The 25,378-nt window shown below is 42.1% G+C and overlaps 1 protein-coding gene across 7 annotated transcripts in view; it reads right to left on the bottom strand.

Annotated features, from left to right (window-relative positions):
• Nucleotides 1-25,378, bottom strand: part of TANC2 (tetratricopeptide repeat, ankyrin repeat and coiled-coil containing 2) — a 703,225-nt gene that overhangs the window by 197,079 nt on the left and 480,768 nt on the right. For all 7 annotated transcript variants that reach the window (XM_077460125.1, XM_077460129.1, XM_077460128.1 and 4 more), the window contains one exon: nt 16,578-16,760. In XM_077460125.1, coding sequence (XP_077316251.1) covers nt 16,578-16,760 — 183 coding nt within the window. The remainder of the gene's footprint in view (nt 1-16,577; nt 16,761-25,378) is intronic.

The following is a 25,378-nucleotide window of genomic DNA, read 5'->3' on the forward strand; positions in this document are numbered from 1 at the left end:
AACTCCAGGCAGGTAGTGTCGTGGTTGTGATCTTCTTTCGGAATAGCAAACCTATGAGATCAGCAGGCTTGCCGCTGCTTTTAAAATTAATCTTAACAGTCAGACGGAGTTATGAGTACTGTATTTCACTATATAAACTCAGTTTACTGTTAAAAATAAATGTAAAATGCAAAACTCTTGTGGGTGTAACAAGATGTCCGCTTGTCACCTTCTCTCTGTATCCTTACTGTGGGAGAGTGCGGGGTGTAGCAAGATGACAGCGACGGGACGTCACTTCAGTTAAAAATTCTGACGGGTCATCTAATGTGATGAAACACCTGCACAGCATCCTTGTTTGCCCCTCCCTGTCAGCAATGGGGTCAAATTAGCTGACTGAGGGAGAGGAACTGAGGGAGAAGAGAAACTCTGGGATACTAGTCACTACCAGGTGTGTTTACTTTGGAAGAATAAATCGCCTCCAATGTTGAGTGTCGTACATATATGGATGTTGCTGTGTTGTGTAAAATAATTAGCTTGGTTTTTTACATTTTATAATGGGGTGCCTCGAGATTGTGTGGAAATCTAAAGGGTGCATTGACTGATAAAAGGTTGAGAAACACTCATCTAAATGAGTGGCAGGTGTTTTTCTATTCAGATTCTACTACTTTGTGAATACCTGTAGTCTTGTAGCTTTAAAGAGGAAGTAAACTCTCCCACTCTGATGCTTCTTTTCATTTAGTCCATTATAATAAGTAATTATCAGACTATAGCCACTGTAATCCAGCCCAAATCTCATATTACTTACTGTCTAAAGAAACTTAAAAAAAACTTGTTTCCAGGGGTTAGGCAGCGCCATCTTAAGTATTGTTTTCTGAGTCCACAGTGGAGTGTATTTCCGCCTTTACATTGAGCACTTCCTGTACTGTTAACCAAGCCTCCTTCTCAATCCAACGTTTCTATGGCAACCCTGCTTCCCTGCTCATAGTTGACCTGTTTTATTTCATAGTATTTACTTGTGCCGATTATCTAGTGTTTACCTATGTCAGTCTTATCAGCTTTAGCTGATAAGACTGCAGTAATGCTGTCTGATGCCTTTTTTTCCACTCCATGTGATGTCACATGGGGTGTAGTAGGAAGCTCTGAGTGATTATGCAGTCTCGTGGGATTTCAGTGTTGTGCCGTAGGAAGTCCTGATAATAGACAAGCACACAGAGTGTGCCGTAAATCATGGGAGATATGGGCATGCTCAGTGACGTCATTCTAAAGAACAAAAAGGATAACAATACTAAGCATGTATGGAGATGTCTACAAGCAGTGTTCATTGGGGTTTTTTATGCTGATTTACATGGACAAAGTTGTGGGGGAGAGTTTACAACCACTTTAAAGGATGCTTGTAGCCATCACATGTGAAGGGTCTCCATTGGGTCACCAATTATGGGGGCAAATGGAGTTCTCATGAAGTGCTACACAGACATTGATGGTTGGGTTGTTTCAACATACATATTTAAAATAATGATTAGGTTGCTTTCAGGTAGTTAACGATTACTGAATATTGATATAGACCTACATTAGGGGTGGATTTACTAAAGGCAAATAGACAGTACACCTAGGAAGTGCAGTTGCAATAATTTTCCCCAAGAGCCCAGTAAATGTAGTAACGTAAAGCTCTGCTGGTTTCCATTATTCATTTGCAAGCAAAAATGCTGTGTTTTTTTTTTTTTTTTTTTATTTTGCTTGTACCCGATTGGGTATTCTTTACAAAGTGCAGTTTTACTGCATCTGCTAGGCTCTGGGGAAAATTATTGCAACTGTACATGCATTGTGCAGTCTATTTGCCTTCAGTAAATCCACCCCTTAATGTCCACTGTATCACTTAAATACTAATTCAAGAATACTCTTAAGACTGGAATCCAAAGTGCCCAAGATCTAGGTGCTCTTACATCATTTTTGTAATATCGTTTTCAATGCATCTCCTGGCTACACAGATAGACCACACTGCTGCCTTTTAGGTATAAGTGCCATAAACAATTATATAAAATTCACATCTACCATAAATATAACTGTAGCTTGGAATGAAACTTTAATGAATGTGCTATGAATGAATGAATTTCATTGTATCAAAAACCATTTCACAAGCAGATCAATTATCTCTGAAAACAAAACTACGCTGAACAGTGATGAAATGCTAGCTGTATCACTGCCAAAATGACTGCAGAACGTACAAAGTACAGGGGTTCTCAATACTTGTCTGTGCGCTATGATTTGATGAATTGTTAATCTTATGATAGGGATGCACCAATATATCGGCCATTGAAAATTAAAAATGGGGTTATCTGCGTCTTGCCAATATAAAAAAAAAAAAAGTGGCCATAATGGAATGCTGCGCCCCATAGACTTCAACGCGAAGTCGCGCCCCATAGACTTCACCGCGAAAGTCGCACCCCATAGACGTCGGTGCTAAATCGCCACCTAGTGACTTCAATGCAAAACCGCCAGCCACAAAATTTACATTCAATTTTTTTTTTAAACTGTCTGTTTGGTTTCGATTTCCAGCCAAATGCATCCTGAATTTTCATTTTCGGCACCGGAATTTTAAATTTCGGTGCACCACTATCCTATGATTTATGTTTTTGTCTGTGACCTCACAAGAGAGATTGTCTCTCGTTCCATGTCCCTATGACGCTGTCACTGGGCCAGGAAGGCACAGACAGCACTAACAACACTGTCAGCAGGTCTACCGGTTCCTTATTCTATCACAAATGTGTTTCTGTGTGTCCCACATGGAGAGATTTCCCATCACTTTCTGTTCTGGCAGGAAGCGATTGCAAATCTCGCCAATAAGGATGGCAAAAAGATCATTGCCTAGCTATTAAATTATCCTTGTATAGAACGGCTCAGCTGAGACTTCAGTTTTCTCCCTGGGGTTTGCCCGTCTCCTTGTTGTAGTAATGAAAGGGAAAAAAAAAATTGTATTACAAAAAAATGACGTATATACACAAAGAGTTAGGATGCATTTAACTACAGAAATGCTTATTACGTGACACGTTAGGTAGCTCCTTACACACCAGAGGTAGGGCCATCATTTAGGTGCAACTCTAAAGTGATGAGCGGTTACCCATTAATAATTTGGGGTATTGTGATTTTTTGGCTATACATGTTTGCCACTTACCCGACAGTCAGTACTATATAAAAATGCATTTTAATTAAAAATCTCATTCTTTCCTAGATAGCTGGTTAACATTTATTTGATGCAGTTTAATGTATTCTTAAAGATTAAAGTGATTGTAAAGTCGCTTTTTTTTTTTTTATATTATAAAAATAACAAACATGTTCTACTTACCTGCTCTGTGAATTGGATTTGCACAGAGCAGCCCAGATCCTCCCCTTCTCGGGTCTCTCTTCTGCGCTCTTGGCTCCTCCCACCTGTTAGGTGCCCCCACAGCAAGTAGCTTGCTTTGGGGGCACCCAAGCCAAGGTGCAGCTCCTTGTGTCCATTCAGACATGGGACTGCGGTTTGGCCCCACTCTCTCTCTCCTTATTGGCTAACTGACTTTGATTGAAAGCAATGGGAGCCAATGGTGCCGCTGCTGTGTCTCAGCCAATCAGGAGGGAGAGTCCCAGATGGCCGAGACACTGGTGGAAATCGCTGGACAGAGAGGGGGCTCAGGAAAGTATTAGGGGAGCTGCTGCATACAGAAGGTTTTTTATCTTAATGCGTAGAATGCATTAAAATAAAAAATAAAACTTCTGACTTTACAACCCCTTTAAATACATGGGCCCATTTACACAGACCTGCTGCAACTGAATGAGCCTCTAAAAAGAAAATCGTATAGATTGCTTTAGTGCAAACACATGCAATACAATCAATTTGTGTATGTTTAATGGAGAAGTGCAAAGCTCAGTGCCGCTGAGGGCCTGAGCCAGATGCCCTCACCCCTTGCACATCCCGGTGCTACCATGAGCGCTGGAGGGGCAGAGCAAAGAGCCGATGACTGGCAGCCACCACTCTCTGCTCACTGATGACCGAGAGCTGAGCGATCAGCAATCTTTGATTGCTCAGTTCTTGGTGTAGAGGCAGCAGAGGACAGATGCTCCATCCACCTAGGTGTTTTTTTTTTCAAAACTCGCATTTCTCTTTTAATAAAAATCTAAATTTCATATACATTCTTGCAAGGTTTTTAGGAGTCTTCAATATGAGATATTGCTCCCTCATAAAAGGACCACTGGTGTAACCAGTGCAAAGAAAGTCGTCAGAAATAGATGATAGATTTGGGGGAATCTAGGATGGAAAAGGACCTGGGGGGTCCTAGTAGATGATGGGCTCAGCAATGGCATGCAATGCCAAGCTGCTGCTAACAAAGCAAACAGAATATTGGCATGCATTAAAAAGGTAATCCATTACAGAGATAAAATGATAATTCTCCTGCTCTACAAGACTCTGGTCTGGCCGCACCTGGAGTATGCTGTCCAGTTCAGGGCCCCAGTCCTCAGGAAGGATGTACTGGAAATGGAGAGAGTCCAGAGAAGGGCAACAAAGCTAATAAAGGGTCTGGAGGATATTAGTTATGAGGAAAGGTTGTGAGCACTGAACTTATTCTCTTTGGAGAAGAGACGCTTGAGAGGGGATGTGATTTCAATTTATAAATACCGTACTGGTGACCCCACAATAGGGAAAAAATTTTTTTCTGGGAAGCGAGTTTAACAAAACTCGTGGCCACTCATTAAAATTAGAAGAGAAACGGTTTAACCTTAAACTACGTAGAGTGTTCTTTACTGTAAGAGCAGCAAGGATGTAGAATTCCCTTCCACAGGCGGTGGTCTCAGCGAGGGGCATCAAGAGTTTCAAGAAACTATTAGAGAAGCACCAGAACAACCACAACATATAGGGATATACAATGTAATACTGACATATAAATCACACACATAGGTTGGACTTGATGGACTTTTTTTGACCTCACCTACTATGTAATGCAGGTAGAAGATGGGGAAATTTCACCTATGCAGGTTGGCAATCACTGCCAATGGTTTTTCATTGTCGACTTTGGGTGATCATATATTTGATGGAGGTTATGGGATTTGGCCAATTTAAACGTAAACTGCCTTTGTCTCAGTTTAATGGAATTATAATTATACGTGTTTTAGGATCCCCTGGTGGTGCATTTATACAAAGTCCTATCAGTCAACTGTCTGGAGATGAAATTATACAGAATCCATTGAAATCTCTCCATTATAGGTAGAAGTAAAACTACATTCTGCAGAACAGCAAAGTGCCACCAGGAAATTGAATCCTATTAAGCCTTCGTGGAGGGTGAGCGCCTAGGGAGACTCCGCTCCAATTTTCTTCATCAATTTTCAACCGTGCAGGTCACTTAGAAAGACCAAAACTTGTCCCCCACTGCCTACAATATCAGCGCAAATGTCAAGATGCATAAATCTAAACATGGCTGCTTTCTATTCCCAATTTCCCATTCCAGCATAAAATGTAACAAACAATGCCACACAAACAAGATTGGCCCAGTTCAAGCTCTGCTCCTCATAAATTTCTTATAACTGATTTGCATGTTTCCGATACAGAGCCCAGAGGGCTTTATACGAGGATTTCATGGGTGTGTGGCTCACAGAAGCCGCGGAAATACATTTCACATAAACAATACCATTAGGAATATGTCTAGCCTGTGTATTTGAAGTACAGGGAGATGTAAATGCCCGCTGCATGCTTGTAATGCGGCAATGGGAAACAATTGTATGTCTGGGACCGGAGCAACATGATCATCATCCCCCTCCCTATGTACGTCACTTGGTCCCACATCCAGCTGCAGAGGCAGGAGTAATCACGTCACTCCTCAGACTCTGACGCCTTCATACTCGAAAGGTCTTGCTCTGATCCACATGCCGGTGCGGTGTGCTGAGCCTGCTCTCTGGCACAACAGAGGACACCGACAGAATACTCAATAAGATAAGCGAGCGTAGAGATGATTAAACGGGTTTCAAGCAACGACGCCGTCTACCTTTCTCCGTTGTAAGATTAAGCTTTATGATGCCACATGATTGCACAGCTGCCTAATAAACTGTACAAAGATCTGTTCGGGCTGCATTGCACCACTGCACACAGGATCATGTAACATACCCAAAGCACAGTGTGTCACACAGCACCGCACATCATCACGCTGCATGTTGCACACCAATAGCATACATGGCAAGATCTACCTGTGCAAGGGTTTCAGACAGTTCCTACAAAAAGTCACATTTCACTATAGGGCATAATACGGTAGCACAAAGAATAATCTCCAGACCAGGGGTAGGCAACCTCGGGCCCTCCAGCTGTGGTGAAACTACAAATCCCATCATGCCTCTGCCTCTAGGAGTCATCCCTGTGATTGTCAGAGTCTTGCAATGCCTCATGGGACCTGCAGTTTTACCACAGCTGGAGGGCCAAGGTTGCCTACCCCTGCTCTAGACCAATCGCATGTATGAAATATTGCTGCTTTATGGTAAGCGCATGATGCCTAATCTATACAGTTCTAACATGGTCATGTATGGTTCGAATCCACGGGAGGGATTCCCCCATCAACACAAACTGACCCAAGATTGCAGGAAAATTTGCTCCATCTATGATCAGCTTTAGTTGGATTTTGATTACCAGCAGATAACTATGGTCAATGGCAGGAGCAACCGATTGTCAGGTTGGCATACTTTAAGGCAGCCTCTATTGTTTACTGTATGATGAGGCCGATAACAGAAGTGTCTGGCCCCTCTATGGACCTAATGAAAACCACCCGTCAACAACACATAACATGGGTTATGCTGCCACACATGGCACAAGCCAACCCTTGGATTTAACTTTTACATCCTTTTTTCAGTTGAATTGAAAAACCGTTTAATCACTGCAGCTTTCTTTTTATTTACTCTTCTATGGTAGACAATTGAATTGATTTTTATCAGATTCTCATTGATTTTTATTTTTATCATTCTGCTGTTTATTCTTATTGCCTTTCCAATCAGTGTTCTACGTTTAAGCGCATTTAATCAAAAGCACAAAAAAGTAATATCCTTCAGCTTACCAATCCTAAAGCCGCGTACACACAGTCGGAGAATCCGTCGGAATGCGTCTTATCGGACCGTGTCGTCAGATAATCCGACTGTGTGTGGTATGCATCGGACTGATTCCGTCTGAATCTCCGTCCGACCCAATTTTCCAACATGTTGGAAATATTTCCCGACCAACTGGGCCGGTCGGACATAATCCGATCATGTGTAGAGAATTTTGATCGGACCAAGTACCACGCATGCTCAGATCAAATTCCTACATCAAAGCTATTGGCTACTAGCCTGAATCTAGTCCCATCGTAACGAAATTACGTCATCACGTTCTGAAAGATCGGATTTTTCGACAACTTAGTCCGACCGTGTGTATGCAACAGTTTCGGACACAATCCGTCAGACTAAACCTGACGGACAAAATCCGACGGATTTGGTTGGCAGAATCTCCGACCGTGTGTACGTGGGCTTAGATGTGGTATCTGCACCAGTTTTTTTATTCAGGCTTTTTTCTCTTTATGTTCACTTGGTGATCCTGCCAATAACACACTTCTTGTCCTTGGGTGGCAATGCTCCCTTACCATATTGTATTTATATGGAGAAGCAACGTTGTCACTCTATGACAGGAAGGGTGTTAGGAATACGAGGCGGGGGAAATTTTCTGAAATCCAGAGACATGAACTGGTGAAGGCCAATAACACTGGATGGGATTGCAATACCAGCATGGTGCACTTGAAGAACTGAGCTCACTGAATTTCTGGCAGGTTAGCAAGTACTTTTCTGTATGTAGCACCCTCCTTGTTAGGCTAATCGGTTTGGTTAGACAAATTTAGTTTTTGGCCATCCTGTAATCAGCAGAGCTGTGTACGTGTGAATGCTAAGGGCCATGCACACTAGGAGCAGAAAAAATGCCCATACAGTTTATGAGCATTTGCTTCTACAAGTGTTTTTTTTTTCCCCAAAAATTCCCTTCTACTCATTTTTAAAAGTGCATTTAAAAAAAAACAAATGTTCCTAAACTTTGCATTTATGAGCGTTAAGTGCTTTTTTTTTTTGCCCAGAAGGCAGTCAGGGAACGCATAAATAGTTTGGAACCTCAGAGAGAGCAGGGTTCTTTTCCTTAGAGGAGAGGTTCCCAGCCAGCAAGGCTGCCATCTTTTGCCGAGAATCCCATCTACTCACCAATGTCCTAGCTGTGCTCAGCTGAGGGGTCTATCATTCTACAAGTCCTTGAGAGACAAAAGAGGGCTGCCACAAAGGATCTTATCTGGGAACGCGATAGAGGAGTCTGCCAGCTTGGGTTTGAAGGAGAAATCCAAGCCTTGGTGACATGGAGTACATACTAAAGAGAGAAAGGGATGACTGTAACTGCTGGTAAACCCCACTGCCCGGCCTGGGACATTGCTAAAAGGTGTACCAGTGCTGTCCTAAGAATTTGAGGACTGTGTTAAGAAGCTGCTTTTTTAGTGTTCTGGAGTATTCCACAGCTCCCTAATCCCCATCCAATTCCTTCTGCAATAAAACTTCTAAAAAGGCAACCCCTAGACCAGGAGTCTCAAACTGGTGGCCCTCCAACTGTTGCAGAACTACAAGTCCCATGAGGCATCACAAGGCTGACAGTTACAAGCATGACTCCCACAGTCAGAGGCATGATGAGACTTGTAGTTCCTCAACAGCTGGAGGGCTGCCAGTTTGGGAATCCTGCCCTAAACTTTTTCTTGAGGCAGAAGAGTGAAAGCTGCTGTGTCCCTGGCTGTGCCGCGCTAAAAGGATGAGAACCTGGGACACATAATTGGTGGCTTTTGCAGGGGTAGTGCCACATGTATTTGCAGTGATTTTAACCACTTAACCTCAGGTGCACATCATATGATGTTCTTAGAATGAAGTGGAGATATCTGAATGATACCTGCAGCTGCCATGCAAATACAGTGTGACATAAAAAATGGCAATGGCCGCCATTTTATTCCCTAGGGTCTCTGCTAAAAAAAAAATATATATATATATATATATATATATATATATATATATATATATATATATATATATATAAATATGAGAGGTGTACTCACTTTTCTGAGATATATATATATATATATATATATATATATATATATATATATATATATATATATATATATATACACACACACACACACATCTATGTTTGCTATGTGAATGGGAAAGCAAGACAAGCATGTAATGAGGTTTTCTTAAATTTGATTGCAAAAATGGACATATGCTTTAAAGCAATTTGAGGTGGGACTTTTTTTATTTTTTTATTTCTTTGAGCAATTGATTGAAACCGGCTGGAGTAGCAGGAAGATTGTTGCATGTGTGGCCACCAACATTGCTCTAAATATATAAACTGCAGTGGGGACCCATAATGATACACAATGCTGCAAATTCAAGTGATTATACTGCAGATTTCTACTACCTGTATAATTAGATAAATTGTTGTACATACAAACCCAGAATCAGCTAAGGAGGACAAGGCCACTGTGCATTCAGAATCTACAGACTGCCCCTCCCCCTTTCTCAGATCCATTCTATTAGAGCTGCAGACATACAAACGCATGACTCATAGGAACACCAAACAAAATATTGCCAGATTTGAACCGATAATCTCGAATAACCAGCTGGCTTTTTATTTTTTCCCTTTTCTTCTGCTGCATCTCCCTACCAGAGTTTTGGCTCTACTCTTACGGCAGCCATTGCAGCACCAAACAAGGCGGTCTCACTCCTCTCTCTGCAATATAAAATAAAAAACAAATCCATTTACAGTTATGAGGCCTTCTCCTAAAGACAGTAGCAGTTGGACGTATGGATTAGTGCGTTTGCTGCACTGAAATCCTACGCAGTTTTGTCAGCCTTGGCCAGTTTTCCTCTGCCGGTCTACAGTACACCTTCCCTTTGTGTGATGGAGATGAGGAGGAGGGGTTGTGTATTGTAGTCCAGCAAATAAGAACACCGCAAAATGTTTTTTTTTTTTTTTCATTTTATTTGTTTAGCTTTATTATACTTTTTCCACAAGGGTAATTCATCTCTACAGTTGGCACTCTAAAGAAAGAGGAAACCCGCTACAGAGGCACATGCTCTGCAGTGTAGTTGAGCATTATGGGAAACTTTTCCAAAACATCTGGTGTGCCAAGGTTCGCCATCACTGCCCTACAGAGACAGCCTTTAGCCTACATTAAGTTGTGCTGCAAAAAAAAAAAAAAAAAAAAAAACTCTTAAAGCAGAGTTCCAACTATGAAAAATATTTTTTCTTAATAAAGTCGTTACTAGCACTCTTGTGTCTCTTTTTAAACGGTGCTCGATTGCCGATTTAATTGAGACAGATCTCTTATATTCACTGTTCTTGTCTATTACCATCTTGCTTGTGGGCATGTGAAGCCCACAAGCACTATCTAACTATCTGGGCTCTGGTACAGCTGAGCGACCAGCATGCACTGCCCATTCTCGCGCATGCGCAGTATGTACGGCGCAGCACCATACATTTCTGACGTTGCCATCACAACGGGTGGCGTCGTCTGAAGTGCCCGCCCCTGTGTGATGGCAACAAAGCCCTCTGCGCTGCCCAGTGACTCCTGGGAAATTATGACAGACATCTCCCATGAGCACTAGCGAGCACGGGCGCTGAGGGAAATGACGTCAGGCGTCGTGGAAAGGAAGAGGCAGATAATGAGGGACCCCCTAGCAACAGACCAGGTGAGTAAAAAAAAGTTTTTTTTCCAAATGTTGTTAATTGTATTGAATGCAGCTGAATAATGCAAAATTAATTAATGCTGATATCATCTGCAGACCAAACATGCGACACACACACACACTATATTTGCAATTATAAAGACTAACACCTTTTTTTAAGCACACAGTCTAAGTCTACAAGCTCCTGTAAATTATTGAGGTTTGTAAGGTCTTAACATTTGACAGTGAAAAGAAAACACTTGGTTTCTGCATAACGTTAGCGTCTCGCTGCAAGAGATGCATTTTACAGAGTGTATCGATCCCTAAAGCAGAGTTTATAGCGTAGCAGTCCCTTCGGGAGGTATATAACATACGTCTCTATGTGAGTCAGACCTGCGGAGCCTCATTAGAGGATCAAACGAGTTAAACACAATAAGCAAGCATTCAAGTCTCTAGAAACTACTGCCCAAGAAGAGAACATAAGCAATCAGCCAGACATAAACGGCTTTTCCAGAAACACAAATTTTGGCTTAAGCCTGTTTTTTTTTCTTCTGTTACTGAAGAATGTGCAGACAATGCATTAATACAGCAGTGCAAAAATATTAGGTGTTAAACAGCACCACCTAGCAAGCCATCATTTACAGAACTGCTGTGGTACCAAAGCCATCTGCTCTAAAGATGCCAGTCCGCTAGACGCAGGGTACACAGCCATTTTTGTTAGACTGAATAAATAAGCAAGAGAATACAGGTGGATCAGTCCTTTAAGGGCTCTTTCACACCATATACACTGACCTGTGTTAATCTGTCCAGATCATCACAGTCTCAGCAAATGCTTTCTTTGTTGCCTCTTTGCCCTGTTCACCCCACAATGCTGCCTTGAGGTGAAACTGAAGTGCCGCATTTTTTTCAATGCACAGGAGCTTACCTGAAGTCACAGTCTCCACACAGCAGTCCTGTGGTGCATAGAAATAAATTAAATGTGACTTTGTAACATTTCAATAAAGTAAAAAAAAAAAAAAAAAAACAAACAAACAGGAAAACGGTGCTTTGCACCCCCTACCTCTGATACACATTGGGCACCAGCCTGCATACTGAAAAGGCTCCCTTTAGTATGCAGACTGGTGTAAACAAGCCCATTACTGCTTGTTTATTGAAGCGGAAATTCACCCAAAAGCGGACATTGTGCTGGTCCTCCTTATATTTCTTGTTACTTCCTGGTTTTCTACCTAGGCAAATGATGTCATACATCCCAGGAGTCTTCAGGAGGCGAGGTGAGGAGGAGGAAGGGTTTTCTCAGGTAAGCACACTCTCCTGCATGCATGCTTGAGATAAGAGTGGATGGATTCCAGGAAGTAAATGCTATGTGAATTATTTGCCCTTATTCAAGATGGCCACAGACAAAAATGCTAGGGTGTTTGTGGTGTTAAGATGATGCAGTGAAGATTGGCTTTTAGTAGCTGATGCATTGTAGTTAGGTATATTGCCTTGCAGCGACAACATTCTGTTAGTGTGTTTCTCTATTTGTGCTCCCACAACATACCAGTAAGCTGATTCAACTCAAAGCTGCATTGGCCCTAGACAGTGCATGTGCTTGTATGATTGGTCCAGTGACAGAGTGAAATCCTGCTGCAAAACACATTTGAATGAGTAATTTAATGGGTTTTTTTTCACTTTTTTTGAACTTTACTTTTTATTTTCGTATTTATTTATTTTACATGTTTTTAACTGCTCTGTGTGGGGAGCTTTGTTAAAATATCAGGGGTCTAAACTGATTTTTCACATTTGAGACAGAGAAAGGGAGACTCAGGGCAGTTTACTATGCTTCAATTATGAATAGACACATGAGCAATCGGTACCGATGGCTCACTGTGCTCATTCAGGAAAGGAAGCAGTCGCTTAATAGGACATATTTATCGGCTCCTGTGCTCACCATCCTGAAACATCCCTGTATGACCACAGCAGCAGCCAGCAGGAGAGGAGAGAAGTCGAAGGCACTGCAGGCGGGGCACCCAGGGGGGCCTGGACAGGAAGTGGGTGGGGGCACAGACGTCTATTCCCCCTGCAGCTTAGCAAGAGGGAGAAAGAGGAGGAGCCAGCAGTGCAGCAGTGGGAGCCACAAGAGTCGGCAGTAAAGCAAGCCCTCCTTTTGAACTGATCAGGCCCAGACCAGGAGGGCCGGGTGTACTACCTTATCAATAGTCCTGGATGACTGCATCTAATATGCACAATTTGTTCCCAGTGGCAGCTAGTGCTCAACATTTTTGGGGGGGCACAAGCAAACCCATAATATGCAGCCACTGTGCCCACCACGTGCAGCCTGTGCGCCCACCATGTGCAGCCTCTGCGCCCACCATGTGCAGCTTTTGTGCCCATAATATGCAGCCACTGTGACTCCCTCCGCTCGCCATCAGACCGGCACTTAACCCATCCGGATGATGGCAGTGAGCTGTGGAATGGGCAGGCACAGGCTCCTGCATCCTCCATGGTTCCTGTGCGTCTCCTCCTCCATTTCGCGGGGCACGCACACCGGCAGTACCTTGTGGGAGGAGGTCCGGCACTTACCGGGCTGTTGGGACCTCTCTGCTCCTTTGTCAGCAGTGGCGGAGTGTCTTACTGACCTGCCTCCTGATTGGCGGGGAGGCACTGTGGTGTAAAAATAGCGTAAATTTATTCGCTATGGTCACACAACAGGGTGGGATCAGGACGCACTCACTGCGCCCAGCCCACCCTTTTTTTGAAGTCTATTAGAGCCTCAGGCTCTAAGCAGGTGCTTGAAAATAAAAAACACCCCCTCCCCACGCCGCCATAGGAGTCCATGAGTCCGGCGTCCTGAAAGGGGCCGGGCGCATGAATAGGGATTGTATTGTGCGCCCAAAATGCACAGGCCGCCCCTGCTGTTCTAAACAAAGGGAAACAAGGATGGAAATGGAGGTTTGTGAGCTCACAGAAGACATTGCAGGGATGCAGAAAGACACAGAAATGGTTTAATTATAAATAGATTACAGGGCCATTAAGTACTGGATGTGTATTGATTATTTTTCAAAAATAAGGATATTGTTTAGAGCCCCTTTAAAAATATATGTGAAGGGGCATTTTTATTACTATTAATGCAAAGCACAACATGGTCGGATGCGCCTCTTGTAAGCAACAGGGCCCAACAAATTATAGCTAAAGGCAGTCATCCTGGTAAGTGTGTAACTGAAATAAGATAATGTCAGAAACAATCAACAATGAAGAGATGCAGGCTCTCATCCATAAATGGAAACCAATTGCCTTTCTGCATAGGAGACGGCATGGCCTTACATCTAATACAATACAGGTGAATTAGAAGCTTAGAAATGATTGTGATCATACAGCCCTGTTCTCATTCAAAGGTAACAGTATAATGTGGGGGTATAACAACCAGACTGTAGCTGTCATTTTTTTTCACTGCAGATACTAAAATAATAGCTGGCAAGAGCATGGTTACATTGGCAAACACTGTCTGGCTTTCCCTTCCTTCATATTATATAACCACTGATGCAAAGTTTACAGGTATCAAATAGAACAACACACAAGCAATCGTTGAGAACCGTTTCCATTTATTATCAAATATTAAACTATCCCTATTGAGCTGCTACTTATGTTTTGGAAAACCAAATATCGACATGTATACAGTACATAATGTGGCTTAAAGTGGTTGTAAACCCTAAAAAAAAAAATCCCCCCCCCCCCAAAAAACAAATAAAACTGCAAGACAAAGGCACAATGAGCTCGTATGCATAGCATACTAGCTCATTATGAATTACTTACCTGGGTTCGAAGCCCCGTAGTGGCCCTCATTCCCTGATCCAGCGGGGTTACTTCCAGGTATAGCGGCTCTGGCGCTGTGATTGGCCGGAGCCGCGATGACGTCACTCCCGCGCATGCACGTGGGAGCCGCCGGAAACGTCACAGTCTAACATACATACAACATATGTGCCGCTGCTTCAGTTTGCTTAAGTGAGCATGTGCCGATGACGTTGGCACATTCAAATACAGGGATATCTCCTAAACAATGCAGGTTTAGGAGATATTCAGTGTAGCTACAGGTAAGCCTAATTATAAGCTTGCCTGTAGTGAAAAGTGGTTTTAAAGGGTTTACAACCAATTTAAAGTGGTTGTAAACCTGTGAAATGAAAAATGAACGGAACATATCCCGCTATAGTGTGTACTAGACTCAATACAAAGCACCTAGTGCGCTTCCCATTTGCTCTCTTCTCCCTCTTATCTGCATGAGCCACTTCTGAAAAGTTATCCCAACACCACAGCATTCTGGGGGGACAACCTCGCTTCTATCCCCCTCCCAACTCAAAAACACAGAAGGTGATGGACAGCCTCAGCAGCGCATGTTTCCCAATTAGACTGTGTAGAGGTGGGGGGTGTCCATTCCCTCCACTCAGGTCTCAGTTTACACTCAGATCCCTGCTGTGTAGTGTATCATATCATATCCCCACCTCTTGCCTTATGGAGCTGAGATGCATGCTTTAGGAGGCTGTAGAGGAGAGACAGCAACAGATAAACAGGTTCAACCTTCGTAGGATGATTTGTTTCACCTCTGTGTATCACCTGAGACTGGTTAGCTTGCAAATGTTATTGCCAAAGCTTTACTGTACAAGCTGACGTTAGAAGCTTATTGTTACTATGCACAGCTGCACCAGACACTGCAGGCTCTAATTTGAGTAAATCTGTCCAAATGTCCAAAGAAACACAAAACAGGTAAAAGTGCAGTATATCAGTCATCCACACAATACAATGAAAGTAAATGGGAACCTGCAGACTTCCATTTATAGTGTATTTCAAATGCATGTGAAGCACGGAAAAAAAATAAAAAAAATATCACTTCACAGGAGCCATGAGGAATCTGTATGGAGATCTAAAAGGATCTTCTGAGTTGGACTCATGCGTTTCTTTAGGTTTGGTTGAACTGGTATGAATGGACTGATTCTATCCCACAAACCAGTCATTCAGCAAGGATATGGTGGTTTATAGGCACACCTTGTAGGTGAAAATACACGATTTCCACTTTAACTTGACTGGACCTTCACTCTAATGCCGCGTACACACAACCGGACTTTCCGGCAGACTAGGTGCGACGGTCTTCCCGATGGACTTTCGGCAGAGTTCCGACGGATCTTCCAAACTAACGGACTTGGCCACACACGAACAGACTAAGTCCGTTTGTATTGAATGTGATGATGTAAAATGGGACTAAAAAACGAAGTCCAATAGCCAGTAGCCAATAGCTTCCCTTGAGTTGTATTTGGTCCATCGGACTAGCATACAGACAAACGGTTTTCCTGATAGGAGTTGAGTCCGTCGGACAGATTTGAAACATGTTCTATTTCTAGGTCCGTCTGATTTTTTTTATTTTTTTTTTTACGCAAAACGATCGGATTGTCTGATGGACCGATTCCATCGGACCTAGTCTGCCGGAAAGTCCGTTCGTGTGTACGCGGCATAAGAGATAATAAAATACATTTATTGGCCTACTTAGAGAACAGAGATGAGTGTTGGTGTCAACTCGTCCTTCTGGGGGAGATATACAGTATGTCCAACCTGTGGGTGGCCCAACACATAAGGACCGTCACTTAAACAGGCTGAAATTGACTGATCAGGCATTGATCATGTTAGGTCTTTGGGAGAATTAAAAATGCCCAACATCCATTACTGCCAACTACTCCTGACATTTATAAATTTGGAATTTAAAAAGGTCATTTGGGGAATAAAAAATATAATAGGAATTATGGTTCGATAAATTCAATAGCTTTCCTAAAAGAATTCTATACACAATGTACATTTTTTTATTTTCTTTTAACATGAAGAGCCACATTGTCTGCCAGAGAGTCTGTTCTTACCAGTCAGTTTCTTGACAGGCTGCAGTCGCACACTGATGGCTTGGTGGGTGAGCAGGGGAGAGGATGGCAGTGAACGGGACATGCCCTCCATTATGCGTATATGCTGCATGCCTTCAGTCACGGGAATGGGGGTGATGGAGTAATCTGGCTCAAACGCACAATCGTTTTCAGAGGAGGAGCCACCTGCCAGAGAAAGAAGAAAACGTTCAAATTCATATAATTAAACTTAACAGTAGACTGCGTAATAAATATGTATAAGCGATACTAGACTTAAAAAGAACATCAAAGAGGTAACTGATGAAAGTAGGTATAGTGGTCTTACACTAAATTAACATCACCACAAAAAAAACAAATACAACTCGTACTGGGAAAAAAAAAGAAAGAAAAAAAACATTTAAAAAAGTTTTGGTAACTCTACCAATCAGGCACTTAAAGGAGTTTGTAAAGTTTCATGTTTTTTCACCTTAATACATTCTATACATCAAGGTGAAAAACCTTCTGTGCTTCAGCTGCCCCGCCCCCCCCAGAGCCCCCCTTCTTCTTACCTGAACCCGATCGTTCCGGCGATGAACAGGAGCCCAGCAGCTCCAGCCGCTGTCTCGGATCCTCATTGGATAGACTGATAGTAGCAGGAGCCATTGGCTCCCATTGCTGTCAATAAAATCCAGTGAGGCGGGGCCGAGTCCCACTGTCTGTATGAATGGATGCAGCAGCAGGACTCAGTAGTGTGCCCGCACAGGCGCCCCCATGGAAAGCGTCTCTCCGCAGGGACACCCAATGAAGAGGAAGAGCCAGGAGCACCACTCCTAGGACCCCAGAAGAGGAGGATCGGGGCTGCTCTTATGGCTTCATGCTGGAAACCCTACTGCGTATGCACGAGGCCCCGCTCTTCTCTCCTACTGGTCCGGTGACGGGGAAGGAGGAGAAGGGAGCCCCATGGTGACGTCATGGGCTGCGGCGTGGACTCCCGGAAGTGGGAACAACATACCTGTCAGACAGGTATCCTGTCTCCCCTCCTCAAAAAGGTGCCAATTGTGGGGGTGAGGAGACAAATGAGCGGAAGTTCCACTTTTGGGTGGAACTCCGCTTTAAGGATTAGACCTCTTGTGTCCATTTTATTTATTACTACATGTCATGGTTGAAAGAGGAAAAAAAATCTTTACTCCCAAGATGGAAGAACAACTTTACCTATTTTGCTATATGCAATTTGTGTGGGTAATAAGGTAAAGGAGAAGGTGGTTGAGAACATTTCCTTCTGAATATCAATCTTTGGACTGCACATAACTTGCTTTTAAAAGGTTCCTACAGCTACTTCTCCATTTCTTCCACCACAGGAGCCCCCTGAGAACTAGGGTAGAGTCGGTTTCAGCAAATCTTGACTCTAGGTGGGAAATTAAGGCTCTGGCATACCGCCTCCCAATCTCATTGAGATATAGCCGGGGATTTGCCATGTCCCACCTTTCTGGTCTACACTGAGATTTACATACCACATTTCACTTTGCGTTTAGGCCACTGTTCCTTGTTTAAAAAAGTCCTTACTTTAGATGTACCTGGAATATCTTCTATTTCATGAAATAAACAGTTCCAGACTAATGCTGGCCATACACACACAGAATTTCATCCAAAACTGATCATTTTCGGAAAGATCGTTCGAAAATCGTGTCGTTAACGAACCTAACTTCACCAACGATTTTGACCGTGGGCCTGACTAATGTCGATGGGTCAGAAGCGAAAACATTTACCGTTTCAACTAAAGTGTATATCTGTATGTTGTAATCAAAACGATAAGAATATTCTGTCTTGTATAATTTATATACATTTTTATTGTTATCCAACAGTAACGACGATCATGGAAATGATCCTGGAAACGAGTTTATTCTGTCAGTTATTGGGCAATTCGCTTTTGACCAACGAATAATCCTTCAATCTGTAAACGGGCAAAATTCAGTGCGTGTATGGCAAGCATTTGGCTGCATTCACACTACAGTGTTTTGAATCGCGGGCAGATCTGTCGCAAATCTGCCCGCTATTTGACAACGCTGATGCGTGAATGATAAATCACTCAACTCGCATTTGAGATGCCATTCACTTGAATGACACCTCAAACCACGGTATGGGTCTGCCGTGAGTATCGCGCAATAAAATACGGCAATCCACATCCCAGGAAACATGTCACCCAAAAAAATGCTCTGGAGCTTCTTTTGGGCGACATGATTGCAGTACGTTTTAACACGCGGCAGACTTGCACTGCGATTTGAGGTGTCATTCAAATGAATGGCATCTCAAATGCGAGTTCCGCGATTTGTCATTCACACATCAGCGCTGTCGAATCGCATGCAGATTCGCGGCAAATCTGTCCACGATTTAAAACGTTGTATTGTGATTGCAGCCTGAATGGTAAGGAGCACGGCTATGCTTTTACTCAATCTATGTCATAACATTGCTTTTTGGTAATACAAGCTTTTGGACAACTGTAATATGTTTGCTATGTGCTTAAAGTGGAATTCAGCGCTATAACTAACCAAAGAGGCGGGGTTGGGGGGGCCCCATCAGGATGGTTGTGCAGGGCCCCATAATTTCTAACAGCAGCCCTTGGCTTACCTGTAGGTTAAACATAAATAAACTGCCTTTACTACCTTTTTAATGGTTTCCCCAAACAGTTACATTTAAGGAATGGTATAAATGTTAACTGTCACAGTTGCTTTTGCTCTTAGCTTAACTGTCAAGTCATCAAATGGCTGGTGCCATAACTGGTTACATGTGTGGCACCATGGCAAAGGGAGGTTAAACAAAGGCTATGATGGTAGCTTCATTGACTGTAAAGGATAGGAGGGATTAGACCGGGGTGGATAAAAATCAATGGCTTTTTTTTTATAAAAAAAAAAATAAAATTCAGATTCTTTTGATCTAAATCTGATTTTTTTTTTTATCAAATTTATTTTAATAAAATGCTTTTGGAGTAAAAATCACATGGTAAGGGGCCGGGACTGGCCCCTTACTAGGATTGGTGATCAGCCAAGTCTCCGTGACTCAGTGATCACAGCACGATCCTCGCAGGGAGCATGCACAGGGGAGGACGTCCTACGTTGGCCTACCGGAAATTGAGGTTCGCGCTGTAGCCATCATTCGGCTATGGCCTGGACCTCAAGTGGTTAAAGATTCTAACTACCAGCAACAAGAAGTCCTTAAATGTAACCACTTGCCGACCGGCTCATGCTGATATACGGCAGCAGAGTGGCACTGCTGCGAGAATTGCCATACTCATACGGCAGCTCCTTTAAGAGCTATAGCAGAAGCGTGCCCGCTGTGTGTGGACAGCGGGCGCGATCACCGCCGGCTACCCGCAACCGTGGGCACAAGAGCCAGAACGGGAATTTGTGTAAAACACACAAAGCCCTGTTCTGACGGGAGGAGACACAGATCGTGTGTTCCTACTAAATAGCTACAGCGATCTGGTTCCTCCTCTAGTCGGTCCCATGCCCACACAGTTAAAAACACACTGAGGGAACACATTTAACCCCTTGATTGCCCCCTAGTGTTAACCCCTTCCCTGCCAGTGACATTTACACAGTAATTAGTGCATTTTTATAACACTGATCGCTGTATAATTGTCAGTGGTCCCAAAAAGAGTGTCAAAAGTCGATCTGCCCGCCACAATGTCACAGTCCCGCCAAAAATCGCAGATTGTCACCATTACTAGTAAAAATACTATATATATATATATATATCATAAAAATGCCATTAAATCTATTCCCTATTTTGTAGATGCTATAACATTTGTGCAAACCAATCAAACGCTTATTGCGATTTTATTTTACCAAAAATATGTAGAATACATATTGGCCTAAACTGATGAAGAAATTATTTTTTAAAATTTTTTGGGGAGATATTATAGCAAAGAGTACAAAATAGTTGTTTTTTTTCTAAATTGTTGCTCTGTTTATAGCGCAAAAAATAAAAAACGCAAAGATGAGCAAATACCACCAAAAGAAAGCTCTATTTGTGGGGGGCGAAAAAAAAGGATGTCAATTTTGTTTGGGTACAACGTTGCACTACCGCACAATTGTCATTTAAAGTGACACAGTGCTGTATCGCAAAAAATTACCTGGTAAATTCTTCCGGGGCTGAAGTGGTTAAAGAGCAACTGTCATTTCAGATCCATCATGGCAGCGCCAGTTAGCGGGCATCCACCTACCTTCTGCCACCACGTCCCTCACTTTGTGTCACTGCCGCATGACCAGCCATCCCATTGAAGTGAATGGGACTGCTGGTAAATCAACAGCAGATCACAGGAGGAGCCGCTGCGAGACAGAGATGACAGTTGCTGTTTAAAATGTATGATTTAAATCAAGCCTTTAAACTAGTAATTTAAATGGCAATTTAAATCGACTTGATTTAAATCAAATCCACCCTGGATTAGATCCACTTAAAGCACATAACACCTTATGTGGTTGGCAAATGCTTGTATTTTTTTATTTTATTTTTAAGATTTGGATAAGCATGGATACAAACCCCAGGTGTTTATTGCTGCCATTTACCTTCCCAGGTAAATTCACCCTTTTTATTTCTCCCAGTGAATATTGTCACCAACAGAAAGTAATAGGAAATCCATTATTTGCTGGTGAATTGTCACCAGAACAAGGAGGCGAGAGTGATCGCTGGTACACATGATGAGAGATTAACGGACAAACGATCATCTGGTTTTTATTTTTTTGTATGCTAGTCTCCATATCGAAAAATGCAAAGGTTACGAAAGCTATGAAAGTTCTTGTACAGCAGAATATAAATTCGGAAGCGCTGCAATGTACTGTATTTTTGAACAAAAACTGTACTGATTAAAACGAAAATTGTTCAAGTTTGTCCCTTTGGATAATTTCGGATGAAAGTTGCGTAGTAGCGATCAGATTGTGGCATGATCAATTCAAAATCTGTATTTTTTAGGATTTTCTGATTATGTGTATTCCCCATGACAACTGCTTGAGAAAGTAATTCCCTTCACTTTGAAAGAGTTTTCCTGTCACTTCCTGTTGGGTTTCTGGGAAAGGAAGTGAAGGTAAATTTGCCCGGATGACCACTGTAAAAACGTACGACGGTATATAAAAAAAAAAAAAAAAAACGCAAAGATGAGCAAATACCACCAAAAGAAAGCTCTATTTGTGGGGGAAAAAAAAGGATGTAAATTTTGTTTGGGTACAACGTCGCATGACCGCACAATTGTCAGTTAAAGCGACGCAGTGCCATATCGCAAAAAATCACCTGGTAAATTCTTCAAAAAAGTACAAAAGGTATATTAAAGCAAAAAAAAATAAAAAAATCGTACAAAATGTATATGTGTAATATATATATATATATATATATATATATATATATATATATATATATATATATATTACAATAGGAATATTTAAAGAAAAAAAATCGTATAAAAAGGTATATAAAAAAAAAAAAAGTACAAAAGGTATATTTAAAAAAATTTATTATACAAAATGTATATATATAAAAAAAATCTTACAAAATGTATATAAATTTTTTTTTTTTTAATTACAAGAGTATATTTAAAAAAATAAAAAAAAAATAAAAATAAGCTTTGGCTATATGTAAACTTTAAAATTACCCTCTCTGTGGAAAAAGCACAAGGAAAAGCTAAAAACTAAAATTAAAATTGCATTGAGATATGCTCAATCACGAATACTGTGGTTCTGGAGAAGATGAAACCTCCGTGGTTTAGGATATTCAGGGAATGTATTAAATTCCAGAACATGCTTCATAGAAAGAGGCATCCGAAAAGAAAATGCGCACCTTTCTGGTGCAGATAAATACCCAGATACGTTTTCAGTCATTTCCAACACTTCCTGCACGCAAAACAAAAACACACTTCCAACGGTTTTTCATCTGCAGAAAAAAATACAAGCCTCCTCCTTAATAAAATAGCAATGTTGGTGTAAATAATGGGAGCTCACTATTTATAAATACGTTCCTGGGTTTCGTTTATTGATAGCAAATAACTACAAATGTGTACAGACTTTCTGAAGATAGTACATAAATATCGCCTCTTATCTTTCTTCAGTGGAAGATAAGACATTGCTATAGTAGCAGTCTGGGAATTCTGCCAAACTCTGGGTTATCTTTCCCTTGCATTGTAACCACAGTTTACTAGCGATTTTACTATTGTATTCAAAATGTCTGTGTTAAAAGGGGAAGCGATCAATATATTTCCATTCTACTGCTACAAAACTGCATGCAGTCTTGTTGTAATGGCCCGTGTACACACGATCTGAAAATCAGACGACAGATCGCCCGTTTTTTGTTTCCATGCCAGTCGCATATCAAAAATGGAGAGTTTACTAAAGTTACAAAAATTCTCAATCGACAGAATAAAAAATCAAAAGTGATGTAGTGTCGTAGTGTATTTATATTGTGTTTTCGGATGACAACTGTACCGATTACCCACCTCCCATCCGCGCTATAGCCGATAGACGGCTGCAGCCCGAACATAATTTGCCAGGAGGGTGTCCATAGACGTCCTTCCCTGCTTGAGCGGCCTGCGCACCCTGTGATCAGCAAGTCTATGAGACTTGGCTGATCACAGACCGGAGTAAGCCCTTGTACACACGGTTGGAGAATCCGTCGGAATGTGTCCTATCGGACCGTGTCGTCGGATAATCCGACTGTGTGTGGTATGCATCGGACTGATTCCGTCAGAATATCCGTCGGACCCAATTTTCCAACATGTTGGAAATATTTTCCGACCAACTGGTTCGATCAGACATACTCCGATCATGTGTAGCGAATTTTGATCGGACCAAGTGCCACGCATGCTCAGATCAAATTCCTACATCAAAGCTATTGGCTACTAGCCTGAATGTAGTCCCATCGTAACGAAATTACGTCATCACGTTCTGAAAGATCGGATTTTTCAACAACTTAGTCCGACCGTGTGTATGCAACAGTTTCGGACACAATCAGTCGGACTAAAGCCGACGGACAAAATCAGACGGATTTGGTTGGCAGAATCTCCGACCGTGTGTACAGGGGCTAAGGGGTTGATCTCGACCCCTTACCACATGATCAGCTGTCAGCCAATGACAGCTGGTCATGTGATGTAAACAGAGCCGGTAATCGCCTACATTTTCTCCTTTCATGCTGGTAGTGTGAGGAGAAAAAAAAATGCAGGTTGCTGTGAGGGACATCAGTCCCGATTGTGGAGAGCCTCTGCTTCTGTGCCACCTACCAGTGACCACCAGCGCCACCTACCAGTGTCCACAGTGTCACCCATCAGTGCCCAGAGTGTCACCTATAAAAGTTAAAGTGCCTCATCACCAGTGCTGCCTATCAATACCTCCTACCAGTGACCATCAGTGCCACCTACCAGTGCCCAGTGACCTCAGAACCACCCATCAGGGCCCATCACCATCCCCTTATCTGTGCCCATCAGTGCAGCCTCATCAGCGAATATCAACGAAGGAGAAAAATTACCTGTTTGCCACATTTTATAACAAACTATGAAACTTTTTTTTTTTTTTTTAAATTTGTCTTTTTCTGTTTGTTTAGAAAAAAATAAAAACCCAATTGGTGATTAAATACCACCAAAAGAAAGCTACATTTTTGTGATAAAAATGTCATTAGAGTACAGTGTAGCATGACCATACAATTATCAAAGTGTGACAGCGCTAAAAGCTAAAAATTGGTCTGGGCAGGATGCCCAGTAAGCAAGAGGTTAAATTAAAATCGTACGATCTGGTATCATACGAGAAAAATGTTCATGCTTGTCCCATTGTAAAATATCAGATGAACTGTCATGATCAGCTCTTGAAAGCTCTGTACCAACGATCCGATTATCGTATGATCGCATCAAAATCGTTATTTTTCGTCTGATTTTCAGATCGCATGTGCGGGCCATAAGTCAGTAAGCTGCTTGCTCCATATTCATATCGGAGATACTAGTGTCTGAAAGAGCAGAGACAGATGTGGTCCAATCTTAGCAAAGTGAAGCTCCTGCTCCAAGTATTATTTATGAAGACTGAGATTGAGCTGCATAGGCTTTCCCATGGGGACAGTAATGAGGGCTTCCAGACTTTTTTTTTTATAGAATCGCTGTGTGAGCACGTCCTGCTGTTTTCTTTCTACGAGAATATGAATAAATATGTTGCTGTACATGCAGCCATCACCTGTTGATTAAATCAGAGACAGGATTTTGGTAATGCATTCAAATACAAACATGTGTTTCTGCCCATCGTTCACAGTCAGACACGGGGGGATCATTTACGAAAGCAAAGACAGCTGGAGTTGTGACCCATAGCAATCATCCAGGTGCCACTTACTGGGACAATAAAGACACCTGACTGATTTGATAGCTGGCTCCACGTTTTTATAGTCGTTATAAATCATCCTCACAGTACATGTACATCTATGCCACATGTGTGATCCAGAGAAATAAAGCAAAATGGGTTATAGACTACATCCGAGTTAAAATGAAGAGCTCATAAACATGAACACCCGTTTATAATGCGTATCTAGCAGTCATGGTAAATGACAGATTATAGTGTGTTTATGGGCTTGTTGACACATAATGAGCATGGAAATATGTGAATCAAAATATGAATCGAAATATGTATTGTCCTTCATACTGACGTGTTATAGCTTACAGCACATGGGGCAATGCCACAAAAATGCAGAATACAAGACCTTTGCCCAAGCATGTAGCAGTTGGAATGAGTCTCATACAATAGTAGATTGATGTTTGGCCATGCATTCTGTTGCAGTAAAAACAGACAACATGCTAGGTTTACACCAACCCAAGC

Source organism: Lithobates pipiens, unplaced genomic scaffold (assembly GCF_037356315.1).
Source record: "Lithobates pipiens isolate NorthernLeopardFrog02 unplaced genomic scaffold, aLitPip1_a1.2 Scaffold_28, whole genome shotgun sequence".
Taxonomy (NCBI): Eukaryota; Metazoa; Chordata; class Amphibia; order Anura; family Ranidae; genus Lithobates; species Lithobates pipiens.